This window comes from Rhinoraja longicauda, chromosome 37, assembly GCF_053455715.1.
Source record: "Rhinoraja longicauda isolate Sanriku21f chromosome 37, sRhiLon1.1, whole genome shotgun sequence".
In the NCBI taxonomy this organism is placed as follows: Eukaryota; Metazoa; Chordata; class Chondrichthyes; order Rajiformes; family Arhynchobatidae; genus Rhinoraja; species Rhinoraja longicauda.
The window spans coordinates 17,834,541-17,851,951 of NC_135989.1; the positions used below are offsets into that span (position 1 = coordinate 17,834,541).

Below are 17,411 nucleotides of genomic sequence, written 5' to 3' on the forward strand. Positions count from 1 at the left end.
GATAGACTAAGTTGTCGTTAGTGCGGCACGGACATTGTGAGCCGAAGGACCTGCCCTATATTGTATTGTAGTCTTCTATGTTCTTCTGGCTAGGTTAGTTTTGGGGGATATGGGTCAAACGCAGGAAGGTGGAACTAGAATAGATGGTACATGTTGGTCGGTGTGGGCAAGTTGTGCTGATGGGCCTGTTTCTGCAGTGTATCATTATGTGACTCTATCTGAAAGACATGCAGCCCACAATGTTCCTAAGCTGTACTTTTTAGTTCAGTTTAATTTAGAGATACAATGCGGAAACAGGCCCTTCGGCCCACCGAGTCTGCAACGACCAGCGATCCCCGCACATTAACACTATCCTACACCCACTGGGGACATTTGTACATTTACTCCAAGCCAATTGGCCTACAAACCTGTACGTCTTTGGAGTGTGGGAGGAAACCGAAGATCTCGGAGAAAACCCACGCAGGTCACGGGGAGAACGTACAAACTCCGTACAGACAGCGCCCGTAGTCAGGATCGAACCTGGGTCTCCGGTGCTGCATTCGCTGTAAGGCAGCAACTCTACCGCTGCGCCACTTTGCCCAGTGTGCTGGTGCATATCGGTACCACCAACCAACACCTCTAAGATGCAACACCTGTCCCTTTACCTCCCCCCTCAACTCCATCCAAGGACCCAAACAGTCTTTCCAGGTGAGACAGAGGTTCACCTGCACCTCCTCCAACCTCATCTATTGTATCCGCTGCTCCAGATGTCAACTTATTTACATCGGCGAAACCAAATGCAGGCTCGGCGATTGTTTCGCTCAACACCTTCGCTCAGTCCGCCTTAACCAACCTGATCTCCCGGTGGCTGAGCACTTCAACTCCCCCTCCCTGTCCCAGTCTGACCTTTCTGTCATGGGCCTCCTCCAGTGCCATAGTGAGGCCCACCGGAAATTGGATGAACAGCACCTCATATTTCGCCTGGGCAGTTTGCAGCCCAGTGGTATGAACATCGACTTCTCCAACTTTAGATAGTTCCTCTGTCCCTTTCTTCCCCTCCCCCTTCCCAGTTCTCCCTCTATCTTCCTGTCTCCACCTATATCCTTCCTTTGTCCCGCCCCCCTGACATCAGTCTGAAGAAGGGTCTCGACCCGAAACATCACCCATTCCTTCTCTCCCGAGATGCTGCCTGACCTGCTAAGTTACTCCAGCATTTTGTGAAATAAATACCTTCGATTTGTACCAGCATCTGCAGTTATTTTCTTACAACACCTCTAAACATTGGCACATTTTTAATGGTGCAACACATTAACAATATGTTTACATTATAACGTGGACCCGGTGGGCTGAAAGGGCCTGTCTCTGCGCTGTATCTCTAAACTAAAAATCTAAAGCGTTGTTGGATTTGAGTGGACTGACTGGGTTCTTTGCACACAGGGTGCCCACCTATCTGTTATCGATGCCCTCATGACTGGCTACATGATGGAAACACTGAGCGGAACAGCAGTGGCTGCAGACACAGAGGAGATCGCCAACCTCAGCCCATCGAAGCAAGTGGCAGCCGGCACCGAGTTCAGACTGCTTCTCTGGGTAGACAAGGTAACGACTTGCAAAACCACGCCCGGGTTTAGTAGTGCCCCGTGTACCAGTGCACAAAAGGGCACAAAGTGCTTGAGTAGTAAAAGTGATGGAGTAATAAAAGACATAAAGTGCTGGAGTAACTCAGCAGGTCACGCAGCATCTCTGGAGAACATGGATAGGTGACGTTTCACAGAGTGCTGGAGTAACTCAGCGGGTCAGGCAGCATCTGTGGAGAACATGGATAGGTGACGTTTCACAGAGTGCTGGAGTAACTCAGCGGGTCAGGCAGCATCTGTGGGGAACATGGATAGGTGACGTTTCACAGAGTGCTGGAGTAACTCAGCAGGTCAGGCAGCATCTCTGGAGAACATGGATAGGTGACGTTGTGGAGCCGCGTTTAAATACAATGTTTTCAAGTCATTTTGCAGGTTTATGGGTAGGAAAGATTAAGAGGGATATGGGCCAAATGCAGGCAAATGGGACTGGCTCAAAAAGACATTGGTCAGCATGGACAAGCTTCTGTCCTGTAAGACTCCGTGACTAAATATTCATGGGTGCGAGAGATTAGACTAGTTTGGTTTAATATTGTTTGGTACCGAGGTACAGTGAAAAGCTTTGATGTTGGTTGCTATCCAGTCATCGAAAAGGATTTATATGATTCCAATCGAGCCATGCACAGAGTACAGATTGAGGATGAAGGGAACAATATTTAGTGCAAGATAAAGTCCGATTAAAGATAGTCCGAGGGTCTCCAATGAGGTCGTTGGGAGGTCAGGACCGCTCTCTAGTTGGTGAGAGGATGGTTCATTGCCTGATAACAGCCGGGACGAAACTGTCCCTGAATCCGGAGGTGTGCGTCTTCATAATTCTGTACCTCTTACCTGATGGGAGAGGGGAGAAGAGGGAGTGGGTGAGACTGGTCCTTGAATGCGCAGAAGAGTGGAAGGTTATTGAGAACCTGATGAGATCTAACTAAGGTAGATGTTTTTGTTCATTTCTCTCCCACTGTCACATTCCCGTCTTTCCCTCCCCTCCCCTCCCTTCCCCTCCCCTCCCCTCCCCTCCCCTCCCCCTCCCCTCCCCTCCCCTCCCCTCCCCTCCCCACCCCTCCCCTCCCCTCCCCACCCAACCCCTCCTATTTGACATTCCTCAGATAAACCAGAAGCTGAAGGATGTTTCTGAGCGCCTGCACCAACTGAAGCAGCAGCCTGGTGCGGACAGTCCCAACCACCAAGGGGTGAGTGCTGCCGGGCCGAATGGTTGAACCATCACACCAGCTGTTTAGACAATAGACAATAGACAATAGGTGCAGGAGGAGGCCATTCGGCCCTTCGAGCCAGCACCGCCATTCAATGTGATCATGGCTGATCATTCTCAATCACTACCCCGTTCCTGCTTTCTCCCCATACCCCCTGACTCCGCTATCCTTAAGAGCTCTATCTAGCTCTCTCTTGAATGCATTCAGAGAATTGGCTTCCACTGCCTTCTGAGGCAGAGAATTCCACAGATTCACAACTCTCTGACTGAAAAAGTTTTTCCTCATCTCAGTTCTAAATGGCCTACCCCTTATTCTTAAACTGTGGCCCCTTGTTCTGGACTCCCCCAACATTGGGAACATGTTTCCTGCCTCTAACGTGTCCAACCCCTTAATAATCTTAAACGTTTCGATAAGATCCCCTCTCATCCTTCTAAATTCCAGTGTATACAAGCCTAGTCGCTCCAGTCTTTCAACATATGACAGTCCCGCCATTCCGGGAATTAACCTAGTAAACCTACGCTGCACGCCCTCAATAGCAAGAATATCCTTCCTCTAATTTGGAGACCTTAGATTTTAAGACATTAGAACTCAGTGGTTTGAACGATGAGTAATGTTTCCCGGGCTGCTTTCTGCCAACTCCTTCCATCTCCTCCCTCCCGTTTGTCATTTTGACTCATGTTATTTGGTGTTGGGTGGGGCAAGAGTCTATAATTCAGGGGCAGGTGACCCAGGTCACCAGAGTGTGATGATCTGACTGAGATGCCAATGGAGGATTAAAGGCTTTGAAGAAGAGAGATGAGGGATAAATGGAGCATTACAATCATCACTTCAAGGAGATTTGATGTTCATGACTTTAGGACAAAGATGTTTACAGGCTGATATCACACCTGATACATTTGTAAAGCAACACACCATATAAGCCTTCTGTTAAGTTCTTGTATTAAACTTGTGAATTGTGATGCTTTCCCATTCTACTTTTGCACGAAATACTCTTCACTGTCAATGTAGGCTCTCTCTACCTTTTGAATACATTGATCAGCCCGGCTCCTTGATTTGAGGGTGGGGTGGTCCCGGGACAATGCAGACTGGGGTTGCGATCAGTCTGCCCCAGATTCAAAGCCAGCACATGGTTGATTTTTATTTTCTGGGCAGCACGGTGGCATTGCAGTAGAGCTACTGCTTTACAGCACCAGAGACCCAGGTTCGATCCTGCCTATGGGTGCTGTCTGTACGGAGTTTGTACGTTCTCCCTGTGACCTTCGGTTTCCTCCCACACTCCAAAAGACGTGTAGGTTAATTGGCTTGGTATAAATGTAAAATTGTCCCTAGTGTGTGTAGGATAGTGTTAGTGTGTGGGGATCGCTGGTCGGCACGGAATCAGTGGGCCGAAGGGCCTGTTTCCACGCTGAATCTCTAAACTAACCTAAATTAAGCCAGCTCTTAATTTTCTTTTCATCTGCTGCTGCTCTGCTGAGACCGTTGCAAATTAAATATTGACTTTAACCAGTGGCACCGATTGAAAATCAAGAAAAAAAATCAAGAATCTTGTGCTGGTAATCTGAGACAAAGGCAGAAGATGCTGGAAACACTCAAGCAGGTCGGGCAGCATTTATGGAAGGAGCAACTGAGTTAACGTTCATTAGTGATAGGAGCAGAATTAGGCCATTCAGCCCTTCAAGTCTACTCCACCATTCAATCATGGCTGATCTGTATTTCCCCCTCAACCCCATTCTCCTGCCTTCTCCCCATAACCCTTGACACCCGTACTAATCAAGAATCTATCAATCTTCACTTTAAAAATACCCAATGACTTGGCCTCCACAGCCGTCTGTGGCAATAAATTCCACAGAGTTAACACTATGACTAAACAAATTCCTCCTCATCTTCATTCTAAAGCTACATCCTTTTATTCTGTGGCTATGCCCTCTGATCCAAGACTCTCCCACTAGTGAAAATATCCTCTCCTTATTCACTCTATCTAAGCCTATAATTATTCAGTAGATTTCAATGAGATCCCCCCTCATCCTTCCAAACTCCAGCTAGTACAGGCCCAGCACGGTCAAACGCTCCTCATACGTCTGGTCATATTTGGCCCACTAAGTGGTTTTATTTTCATTAAATTCACCTTGCCAATGTCCAGGTCATTCAGATCACTTGTCCCTCAAGGGGACAGCCAGACTGTTTAATGCTTGTGTTGTTTCTGTTAGTTGGGAAGGAGAAACCATGACCTTCCTTATCCCAGCTGGCGAAAGCAGTAGACCACCTGGTGAGTTTCAGCAACTAAAGTTGCTGTCTAGATGGACGTGGGGACAAGGATGTAGAGCAAGGGGTCACCTTGTGTTCCCTTTCAGCCGCCCTGTCCTCAGTGAGATTGTGGCCGATTGGACTTTCTGCCCAACTCCACTCTCCACCTGTAGTCCAAAGCTCTTCATCTTAGCCTTGAATTCAAGGACTCTACCTCCAGTTCTGCAGTCAAGCTCTCCAAGCCGCTAGCTGTGTTCTGTGGCTTGTGGTGGTCTTGGGATTTTCTCCAACATATGATCTTGGAACTTTGTTCAGGAGGATTTGACCTTCTCCATTTTGTGGGATGGAACTGACCGGCCAGTAGGGGGAGACTGTTTCTCCTTGTACCTGTGTTGTTGGCCATCAGGGTTGGACAACTGCCGGGAACGATCTGGTGTTGTCCTCATTCATAGAAAACATATTTGACCAATAACTACGGGATCTCCACTTTCAGTCCATCAGATCCAGGGGGTTCACTGCAGATTTACTCAACATTTGCTACTGATTTGTGTAGCTTTATATCCCGGCTTTAAACCAGCGTGTAGATCAGAGATGGATGGTGCACATTCATTCACCACTCAACGGGACCTGCCATGGCTAGAGTCAGTGGTTCATGGGCTGTTGGAGGTGTCCAATAAAATCTAATGCTTGCTGACTTGCCTTCCCCCAGCAGTTTAAATGTGAATCTTAGAGTCATAGAGCTGCACAGCACGGAAACAGGCCCTTCGACCCACCTTGTCCATGCCAACCAAGTTCACATACTGGGTTAAAGATAGACACAAAAAGCTGGAGTAACTCAGCGGGACAGGCAGCATCTCTGGAGAGAAGGAATGGGTGACGTTTGGGGGTTGAGAGCCTTCTTCAGACCCACGTTCTAACATACTGGGCTAATCCTAACTGCCTGCAATTGGTCCATAGCCCTCTAAACCGTTCCTATCCATGTACCTGTCCATATATGTGTAAGAAGGAACTGCAGATGCTGGTTTAAACCAAAGATAGACACAGAAAGCTGGAGAAACTCAGTGGGTCCGACATTCCTTACTCTAGAGATGCTGTCTGACCCGTTGAGTTACTCCAGCTTTTTGTGTCTATCTGTCCTTGTATCTGAATGTCGCACCTGAATGGGATCAGGAATCTTGCTTCCCATCTTTTTCCAAATAACTTGCTCCTTTCCCCATTCTACCCCCCACCCCCCCCAAGGAACCCCAATTGTTTGTCTCTTCAGTAATTGTCTGATCAATGTTTATAGGTGCGTGCCAGTGAGGTTTAAGTTTTCAGTGATGGCCTCAGGTACAAGAGGGTTCAGGCCAGCATGGGGAGGGATATGGCGTGGCCCACTGAAACATGGAGATCTGGGTGGTTTTAGAGGCCTTTTGCCTGCACTGCTTCTACTAGAAGGTGTCCACCACCTGTGTTGGCTCAGAGTAGCTGCCATTGTTACACAGAAAACATCCAATCAGTCAATGCTCCCACTTAAGGTCCATTTCCAATGGTCTCCTTGTGGTACGGAATGCTTGCCTTCATCGATCGGTTAGAGCATTGCGTATAAGAGTCAGGTCGCCATGATGCAGCTTTATAAAGACTTTGGGTTAGGTTGCATTTGGAGTATTGTGTGTAGTTCCGCTCACCCCATTACAGGAAGGGTGTGGAGACTTTGGAAAGGGTTCAGAAGAAGTTTCAGAAGAAAATGCTGCCTGGTTCAGGGGCTACAAGGAGAGGTTGGATTGGTTTCTATGGAGCACCGGAGATTGAAGACCTAATAGAAATATATAAAATGAAGAGAGGCATAGATAGGGTGGATAGCCAGAATTTTTTTTCTCAGGGTAGAAATGTCAAAGATAAGAGGGCATAGCTTTAAAGTGAGAGGAGCAAAGTTGAAGAGGACTTGTTGGCCAAGTTATTTTTACACAGAGCGGTGGAGTATCTGGCAGAGCAGGTGTTAGACACAGATACGATAGTGGTGTTTAAGAGGCTTTTACCAAAGATACTAGAGGAACAAGATAGACCACTCGGCCCTAAAAACCGTAGTACGTCACGGCGCCATTTTAGTCGGCAGAATCTTGCAGAAACATTTAAAAAGAAAAATAACAAAAATCTATGAGGTGATAGATGAGATATATTCTGCATTTTAATGGTATCATCACACATACTGTTCCCCCACAACACTGATTACACTGCGAGAGGCAGAGCGAACGGCGGGTTTTGCTTACTAAAATGTACTGATTGAGAATGATCGGCCATGATCACATTGAATGGTGGTGCTGGCTCGAAGGGCCGAATGGCCTCCTCCTGCACCTATTGTCTATTGTCTATTGCTTTTACAGAGGCACATGGATACACAGAGAATGGAGAGATATGCATCACGCAAAGTTTAATTTTACATCACGTTTGCCTGGACTTTGTCAGTCAAAGAGCCTGTTCTTGTGCTGTTCAATGTTCTAGATCCATTTGCTGCCTTTACCGAGACTCGTTTTGTTATATTTTATTCCACCTTTTTATTACTTCACTTTGAATACAAGCCCACAGCTCCATGTCAATAGTCCAGGAATGTGAATATACGTGCCAGTAAAGTTGGCAGAAATGCCACAGCATCCTGTTAACCTGTGTTGCCATTAACTTGTGTGTGTCTGACTTGGACTTTTATTTCTGACAGACAAAATTGTAGCATCTTTCCATAACTTTGAGGGGACACAGGAACGGGTGAAGTTTGTGCATTGAAATCTGAATCTTCTGCCTGCCTTGTGTATTTTTTTTAAGCTTTCAATTTATCAGAAATATTTAACATGTATTCAATATTTCCTGTGTTCGTGCAAGTCTGAAGTTCTTCTCTTTCTTCCCCCTTTTTTCTTCCCTCTTTGTTCCCTTGCCCTTTTGGTCTCTCTCTGCCCCGTGACACCCTGACCTGACCAGTGCCCCACCAAGTGGTATTGGAAGCTAGTTCCTGTGAGTCTTCCTTTCATCATTTACTGCATCTCACCCCTTCAATCCTCTCCCCTCCCCCCACCCCTAAATTCCTGCCCCTTTTACCTTTTTGTTTTGAGAAAGGAGCCAATTTTGACCAACTGAATTCTGTTGAGACGATGTAAGAATGTTTGAGTTGCAAAATGCGTGAATGTGATGATTTTTATCCTTTATTTTTGTTGTTGTTAATCCTCCCAGTGGGTGTTGGGTCCTGGGTTCTGCATGATGTGACTCTCACCAAGTGAAGGAAGCTGGGATTGATTGCTGTGCCACGTTTAACAATCAAAAAGACCTTGAATTTCACGCAGAGTGGAATCCCATCATGCCCGCATCTCCCCACGCACGCAAACAGTTGTTAGAGAATAGTGGCCTGTTTACATAGCACACCTCTGCTGTACATTATGTGTAGGAAGGAACTGCAGATGCTGTATCTCTCTATATCTATATCTCTCGTTCCCCTTTCCCCGACTCTCACTCTGAAGAAGGGTCTCGACCTGAAACGTCACCTATTCCTTTTCTCCAGAGTTGCTGTCTGATCCGCTGAGTTACTCCAGCTTTTTGTGTCTATCTGCCCTTGGGTCAATAACAGGCAAAATTGTGGAATTTCAACATGCACCCCAATCATATCCATAGAAACTAGCACACCAGTAGCAGGAGTTTCTGTCAAATTTACTACGGCAGGTGGAAATTATCTTGAAGTTGCCAGGAATGGATTGAGTGGGTAAAGGTGACGTTGAGGCAAGTGAGATGTGTGTACAGAGAGGAGCTGGTGAAATGACTCCTGCTGCTCTGTGTTCCAAGTCTTGTGTTACTTGACTACCCACCATGTGTGAACCGGGTCATGAGCTCATGGTTCAGTTGCAGCATCTCCGGCAGTTTGATTAGTGCGGGTGTCAGGGGTTATGGGGAGAAGGCAGGAGAATGGGGTTAGGAGGGAGAGATAGATCAGCCATGATTGAATGGCGGAGTAGGCTTGATGGGCCGAATGGCCTCATTCTGCTCCTAATTCTGCTCCTATCACTTATGACCTTATGAGCTTTGGCACAGTTCGTTGTGATCCAATGAGCAGCATTGGTGTAAAGAGAATCACTCAGGAAGAGGAGTAGATTATTTACCACACAGAAATTGGTCCCGCTGTAAGACTGTAGGTCTTGCTGTAAGGGGGGGAAGGAACTGTCTAAACAAAGAACAATGCCCTTGCCGAGCTCAATCCCATCCAACTTGGACCCAACGTCAGATTTCTCCGTCTCCAGCCCAATATAACCGGGTGACAGTCTGGGACAAAGCAGGGAATTTTAACTTCATTGGAATTAAGGTTGCCTCCCATTGCAGAATCATATCATGTCAACCTTGTAGACACAAAAATCTGGAGTAACTCAGCGGGTCAGGCAGCACCTCGGGAGAGAAGGAATGGGTGATGTTTCAGGTCGAGGCCCTTCCTCAAGCTGATATCCATTTGAAACTGGTCGTCTACTCATAAGCACCAACACAGGTGGCAATCCCAGAATCCTTGGCTTAGAGAGTGGATGTTAACGGTTATTGATTTCCTCGGTAGGATTTGAATACATTTTAAAGCTGTCTGGTGTGTCTCTTAGACCATTCCATTGGAGGTTGCCGTGAACTGAACCCGTCTTGAGAGTTTGTGATTGTAGATCTGCCTAGACCTTGAGCAGAAGAGGTGTGGGATCTCAGAGCCTTGGCCCGGTCGACACAGTGCAGAGATAGCCTTCTTCCAAGTTGGAGAAGGAATACAACAGTCTAGGTAGCATGGTGGTGCAGCGGTAGAGCACCAGAGCCTTACAGCACCAGAGACCCAGGTTCGATCCTGACTACGGGTGCTGTCTGTACGGAGTTTGTACGTTCTCCCCATGAATAACAACTTCCCCAGTCCAGGATAAACAGAGTGGGAGACGAAGAGAGAGAGAGCCCTTTTGTAATGAACGTCAGACTATATTGTAGGTATCGCAAAATGCTGGAGTAACTCAGCGGGCCAGGCAGCATCTCAGGAGAGAAGGAATGGGTGACATTTCGGGTTGAGACCCTTCTTCAGACTGATCTATATTCAGACTATATTGAAGTAGCCAACCTGCCCCCAACTTGGCCAAACCACCTGAATCACATATTTGACCCACAAGCCCATAGCTCATCATAGTTCAAGAGAATAATACTTCCTATTGATCAGCTTTCTTCCTTTTCTGTAACTCCAGTGATTATAATGCAAACCGGGTGTAGTGGGTAGACACAAAACGCTGGAGCAACTTGGCAGGATAGGCAGCATCTCTGGAGAGAAGGAATGGGTGACCTTTTAGGTCTAGATCCTTCTTCAGACTGAGAGTCCCCAGCATCTCCAGTTCCTTCCTGCATTGGGTAGAGTTTGATTGGCTTCTCCGCCTCGTCTGCAGCGGGTAGTGCTGATATCAGCATCACTGCCTCAGCCTCTCCATTGACCTGGTCTTCAAGGACTTGGAACCATGGGGTGGTGGTGGTGCCAGAGGAGGTCCAAGTCCCCCAATTAAACACTTGCCATCTGTGGAACCTCCAAATTGGAAAAGATGATGATAATGGAAGAGTCTAGGACCAGGGCTCACAGCCTCAGAATCAAAGGATGTTCTTTTAGGAAAGAGATGAGGAGAAATTTCTTCAGTCAGAGGGTGGTGAATCTGGCATTCATTGCCACAGAAGGCTGTAGAGGCCAAGTCAGTGGATACTTAGATAGATTCTTGATTAGTGCGGGTGTCAGGGATTATAGGGAGAAGGCAGGAGAATGGGGTTAGGAGGGAGAGATAGATCAGCCATGATTGAATGGCGGGGCAGGCTTAATGGGCCGAATGGCCTCATTCTACTCCTATTCTTTATGACCTTATGATGGGAGGGCACTGACAGGTGAAGGCATGTCTACGTGTGTCAAGACATTCAGAATTAGGTTCATTATTGTCACGAATACCAAGGAATAGTGAGAAGGTTTGTTTATTCATGCTACCCAAACAGATGAGATATACTATAGGTAAATACAATCAAGACAAACTCTAAGACAATAGATAGAGCAAAGGGGAAGAAACAGAGTGCAGAATATAGTTCTCAGCATTGTAGCGCATCAGTTCCACAGACAAAGTTCAATGTCCGCAATGGGGTAGAGGTGAATCGGACAGTGCCCTAGCTGATGGAAGGGCCGTTCAGAACCGGGATTACAGAGGGGAAGAAGTTGTCCCTGAGTCTGGATTCAGGATTCAGGATATATTTATTTGTTTTTTGGATGAAATTTAGTCACCCACAGTCCAACAATAAAAGCAGTAAAATAAGCAAATTACACAACCCCAACCAACACAAAAAAAAGAAACATCCATCACAGTGAGTGAGTGCTTTCAAGTCTCAGTACCGGGAGTGGGGAGAAGAAGGTTGATTTTGTTGAGAGGGCACTGACATGCAAAAGAAATCAACGGCACCTCCTGATCAGGGTGGACCTGTGGGTCATTGAGATGGACATGACTGGGGACAATTGGATGAGAGTTGGTGAGAGCTGTCAATGTCAACGCAACCAATGGACTGCACTAAGAGACACCGACCGGTCGGTCTGTTCCCTCACTGTCTCGCCCTGTTTACCCAAACACGGACTGCATGCTGGTCACTTGTCAATCTGGGCTCTATCTCTCTCGTGGCTGAGTCCAGTACAACACGTTTACGCTTCTTTTCTTTGCCATTGCATTCAGCATGCCATCGCTTTTTGTTTGAAGGAGTCTGAGAAAAAGCCTCCTATGGTAAAGTATCTCATTAGTTCAATCAATCTGTCTTTCATTTTCTTTTTTTGTGAGGAGGGTGGTAGCAGGGAGGATAGTGAATCAGACGCGTGTGAACGAGACTGCATTATTCCTTCTTAAACTGCTAGCCCACGTTGACTTTGGGACACTCTAAAGTGCTTGCCCTCCTTGCTTAGAAACTTGTGATATTTTACCACAGAGAAAGTAAGATTAAAAAAATTAGTTAATACTGCAGGAGAGAGATAGATCGGGTAGAGTCTCTTGCCCAGACTGGGGGAATCGAGGACCAGAGGACATAGGTTTAAGGTGAAGGGGAAAAGATTTAATAGGAATCTGAGGGGTAACTTTTTCACACAGAGGGTGGTGGATGTTTGGAACGAGCTGCCAGAGGAGGTAGTTGAGGCAGGGACTATCCCAACATTTAAGAAACAGTTAGACAGGTACATGGATAGGACAAGTCTGGAGGATATGGACCAAGCGCAGGCAGGTGGGACTCATGTAGCTGGGACATGTTGGCCGGTGTGGGCGAGTTGGGCCGAAGGGCCTGTTTCCACACTGTATCACTCTATGATTCTACGACTCTATGCTAATGCAGAAATGTCTTTAGGCTTTGTGTTTGCACAGGTACTTTATCCCAACCAGGGCTTGTTGTTGGAGAGGGTCATTGTCACTTTGCATGATAGATATATGGAGACTACAGTCATAGAACCCCTTTGATAAGTTGTGATGATATTGAAACACTGGCCAGCAAGCAGTTGGTTAACTGAGATCTGTTTGGGGCATTCTTACACATGTAAGAGTCAAGAGGGTAGGAAGGAACTGCAGGTGCTGGTTTAAATCGAAGGTAGACACAAAATGCTGGAGTAACTCAGCGGGTCAGGTAACATCTTGGGAGAGAAAGAATGGGTGATGTTTCGGGTCGAGACCCTTCTTCAGACTGATCAGTCTGACCCAAAATGTCACCCATTCCTTCTCTCCCGAGATGCTGCCTGACCCGCTGAGTTACTCCAGCATTTTGTGTCTACCTTTGTGTTTATTTGTCATAAGTACCATCAATGGAGCAATGAAATTCTTACTTGTAGCAGCTTAACCAGTCCCATAGAGGCAATATACCATTATTTTTTTAATGAATTTTTAATATCAGAAAATAATAATTCAACAAGTTAATAACCATAATACTAGTGAACAAAAAACAAAGACCACAGTGCAGCTAAAGCCACATTCCATAGAAGTTCATATTGGTTGAGGTTAGTGTTGTTCAAAAGCCTGATGGTTGCTGACATTCAAGCTGCTATAGACAATAGACAATAGGTGCAGGAGGAGGCCATTCAGCCCTTCGAGCCAGCACCACCATTCAATGTGATCATGGCTGATCATTCTCAATCAGTACCCCCTTCCTGCCTTCTCCCCATACCCCCTGACTCTGCTATCTTTAACAGCTCTATTCAGCTCTCTCTTGAATGCATTCAGAGAACTGGCCTCCATTGCCTTCTGAGGCAGAGAATTCCACAGATTTACAACTCTGACTGAAAATGTTTTTCCTCATCTCTGTTCTAAATGGCCTACCCCTTATTCTCAAACTGTGGCCCCTGGTTCTGGACTCCCCCAACATTGGGAACATGTTTCCTGCCTCTAACGTGTCCAACCCCTTAATAATCTTATATGTTTCGATAAGATCCCCTCTCATCCTTCTAAATTCCAGTGTATACAAGCCTAGTCGCTCCAGTCTTTCAACATATGACAGTCCCGCCATTCCGGGAATTAACCTAGTAAACCTACGCTGCACGCCCTCAATAGCAAGAATTGAAAGTTATTGAACCTGGAGGTCACGGTTTTCAGGCTCCTGCACCTTCTTCCCAAAGGTAGAGCGTGACGTGAGGTGAGAGTGTGGCCAGGGTGGTGTGGGCCTGGCAGTAATGGCTGCCTTTGTAGGGTAGTCAATATTATCAAAGACATTTGGTGACAAGTGAAATCATCACCAGGGGAGGATGGTGATGAGTACGTGGCCCATCTTCTCTTCGTGCCCCCCAATATGCAACCCACAGTCCTTGTCTGATTCTTCTGATGAATAGACTTTATGATGCAGATGTAGATAACCAGATTTTGCCTGTACAGTTGTTATAGATGTGGCCCTGGGTGGCGCTGCATGCACAGGTAGAATCTACCTGTGTACATCTGGTGGGGCTGCATGCACAGGTAGAATCTACCTGTGTACATCTGGTGGTGGGGCTGTCTGCACAGGTAGAATCTACCTGTGTACATCTGGTGGTGGGGCTGCATGCACAGGTAGAATCTACCTGTGTACATCTGGTGGGGCTGGCATGGAAGCGATGGGCCAAATGGACACCACTTGCATTGTTAGAGTTAAGGCTGAGTTGAATGGAACTTCAAGGCTTCTGTCAATGGTACTTTATTGTGTTCTTCATCGTGCTTGTAAACAATGGTACTTTATAGTGTTCGGTGAAACCACCTGGTTTCTGAGTTCTGGGTTTCGATCATTTTTAAAGTTAATTTGACCAACTCCCAGCCCCAGAGCATCTCCGTCTTCCCATTCTGAATAGACTTCACAAAAATGGGCTTTACTAAAAAACATCCGATGTATTCCACAGTCGAAATTCTAACACTTCCCTCCCCCCGGCAGATTTTAATCTAATGATGAAACTTTTGACCAGAAAAAAACTTTGCTCAGAATCTTGTACTGTATATTGAGTTGTGTGTCTGTCATTCGTGCAGTTAGTTTAGTGTAGAGATACAGCGTGGAAACAAGTCCTTCCGCGCCGACCAGCAATCCCCACACACCAGTTCCATGTGATTCCACTTTCGCATCCACTCCCTACACACACTAGGGGTAATTTACAGAGGCCAATTAACCTACAAACATGTGGGAGGAAACCGGAAATCAATAGACAATAGGTGCAGGAGGAGGCCATTCAGCCCCTCGAGCCAGCACCGCCATTCAATGTGATCATGGCTGATCATTCACAATCAGTACCCCGTTCCTGCCCTCTCCCCATATGCAAAAAAGTAACAATTCTCCTAATGTCTGTTAACGAATGGAGATGTGGTGTCTTTCAGCTATTTTTTACGAAGGAATAATGCAGTCTCACGTGGAATGGCATCTTTTTACTTTTTCACTTCATGAACAAATCCTTTTTGATTTTGTTTCTGTGCTGTACCTACCTGGCTTGCAGAGTGACCACCTGTGTCTTTTTCCATCTGAGTGCATGTACCATTCAGACCATAGCAACTGGATTAGCATGAGAGTTCTTGTTGGAATGCCCAGAGTCCTGTCTTGCAATGTCATTGATCAGAGTTTGTTTACCCTCCTTTTTTCTAACAAAGAAACTACTGGTCTTTAACTGAACGTTGTCGATGAATTAACGTTGATATTGTTGAACTGTGCAAGGTTTGAAACAGCCAGCCCACTGGTCGAGAAGTATCAAAGGAGTTATTGACCATGTTCATAGTCCCTGGTACAAGACGAAAGTTTGGCTTCTAAATATCCATTTCCTTCTAATCTAAGCGAGCATTTAGTTTGAATCTAGTATTGATTTTTGATTCAGAAATCAAAAATCTTTTGAATTGGTGACAAATTACTTTCTTTTCCCTCCATCTCACAATGATGTTTATTGACTTTGCTGGAATATTGACTGGTATAAATCTGGACCGCGTTTAGTTTGAGGGAATTGAATTGATGTTCTGTAAGTAGATTGCAGCTGAATGTCCCCAGTGTTCTCCAAGTTGGATTTGTGCTCTTGCATTGGGCTGCACTACCTTCCTGACCTAACATGACCAATGAGAATATCTTTAATAATAATAATAATAATAACTTTATTTATATAGCACTTTTCATACAATTGAATGCAACCCAAAGTGACTTCCACAAAAGCAAACACAGATCTAAACAAAAAAAAACAATTTAAAACATTTAGGACATAGGCAGTTAATAGCATACCAAACACAGATTTATATAAAAATATAAAATGTAAAATTGAGAGTGTAAAAGGTCAAAGGAAGTAAGTAGCACAAAATGCTGGAGTAACTCAGCGGGACAGGCAGCATCTCTGGAGGGAAGGAATGGGTGACTTTTCAGGTCAAGACCCTTCTTCAGACATAAATTCAGCTAAAAGCTTGATTAAAAAGATACGTTTTTAGCATCCATCTGTCCTTCAATAAAAGACCACATTCTCCTGCCACGGGGATATCCATGGGGATATCCATTCATTTCAATTGATACAGTCTGAAAAAATTGATAGTCTCAGCTGTCATCAGGCAACTGAACCATCCAACCACAACCAGAGAGCGGTCCTGAACTACTATTGGTCACCCTCAGACTATCCTTGATCGGACTTTGCTGGCTTTACCTTGCACTAAACGTTATTCCCTTATCATGTATCTACACACTGTAAATAGCTCGATTGTAATTGTGTATTGTCTTTCCGCTGACTGGTTAGCACACAACAAAAGCTTTTCACTGTACCTCGGGACACGTGACAATAAACTAGACTACTCTAGAAGGAGGAAGACATCCTCATTAACTCCCTCTTCTTCAAGTCCTTCTCCAAGTTAAAAGCAGGAGATTTATTCATTGAGTGGTGTACCCATCTCCTGTGGCTCCACACAGCGATGTCCATGTTGATCTTTGAGCGGCCCCTTCTCTCCCGAGTTCATCCTTTTTTTAATATAACATGTCTGTGGTCTCTCCAGAGCCTTCTCTACCAATGCTATACAAGCCGCCTGCTTGCTCTTCTGAGTTACTTCTTCATTATCTTCCTGCAGTTCCTGTAAAGCTCCAGGGATTCCCTTGATGCCAGCTCCTGTATCTGACCCCGTCTTCCTTTACCCTGACCAGAGCCTCAACATCTCTTGATGTTCCCTATTCCTGCCGGATCTGCCCTGTGCTCTAACAAAGACCTCGAGCTCTCACTATCACTTTTTAGACATTAGACTTCAGAGATACAGCGTGGAAATGGTCCAAGCAGCACCCATAGTCAGGATCGAACCCGGGTCTCTGGCACTGTAAGGCCACAACTCAACTGCTGCGCCACTTCTAAAAACCTCCCACTTTCCGGACATTACTTTGCTCGCAAACAATTTTAGATTTTAGAGTTACAGGGTAGAAAAATGCCCTTCGGCCCACCGAGTCCATGGTGGGCTACACACACACACTAGGGACAATTTGCAATTTTACTGAAGCCAATTAACCCACAAACCTGCACGTCTTTGGAGTGTGGGAGGAAACCGGAGCACCCGGAGAAAACCCACGCAGGTCACGGGGAGAACGTACAAACTCCGTACAGACAGCGCCCGTAGTCAGGATCAAACCCGGGTCTCTGCAAGGCAGCAACTCTACCGCTGCGCCACCGTGCCACCCAATCAAAAACATTTACAAGTTCTTGTCTAATACCATTCAAAATTAGAAATTCTGGGCCAGTTATGTTCTTTTCAAAGTCATTCAAAAACTAATAGAAGGTAGTCACTGCTCTTAAAGTAACCCCCCCCCTCCCCCCCCTGACATTCCAAGAGTCGAGAGTGTTTTATTGTCACGTGTCCCAGATAGAACATGATGATCTTACTTGCACTACAGTTACCTG

The 17,411-nt window shown here is 45.9% G+C and overlaps 1 protein-coding gene across 8 annotated transcripts in view; it reads left to right on the plus strand.

Moving 5' to 3' along the window:
- The window catches only part of camsap3 (calmodulin regulated spectrin-associated protein family, member 3), a 128,085-nt gene that overhangs the window by 76,808 nt on the left and 33,866 nt on the right, over positions 1-17,411 (plus strand). For 4 of the 8 annotated variants that reach the window (XM_078429338.1, XM_078429339.1, XM_078429340.1 and 1 more), the window contains exons 3-6: positions 1,417-1,578; positions 2,714-2,797; positions 8,012-8,044; positions 11,770-11,817. In XM_078429338.1, the coding sequence (XP_078285464.1) occupies positions 1,417-1,578; positions 2,714-2,797; positions 8,012-8,044; positions 11,770-11,817 (327 nt within the window). The remainder of the gene's footprint in view (positions 1-1,416; positions 1,579-2,713; positions 2,798-8,011; positions 8,045-11,769; positions 11,818-17,411) is intronic. The other 4 variants (XM_078429341.1, XM_078429345.1, XM_078429346.1 and 1 more) reach the window with 2 other exon arrangements.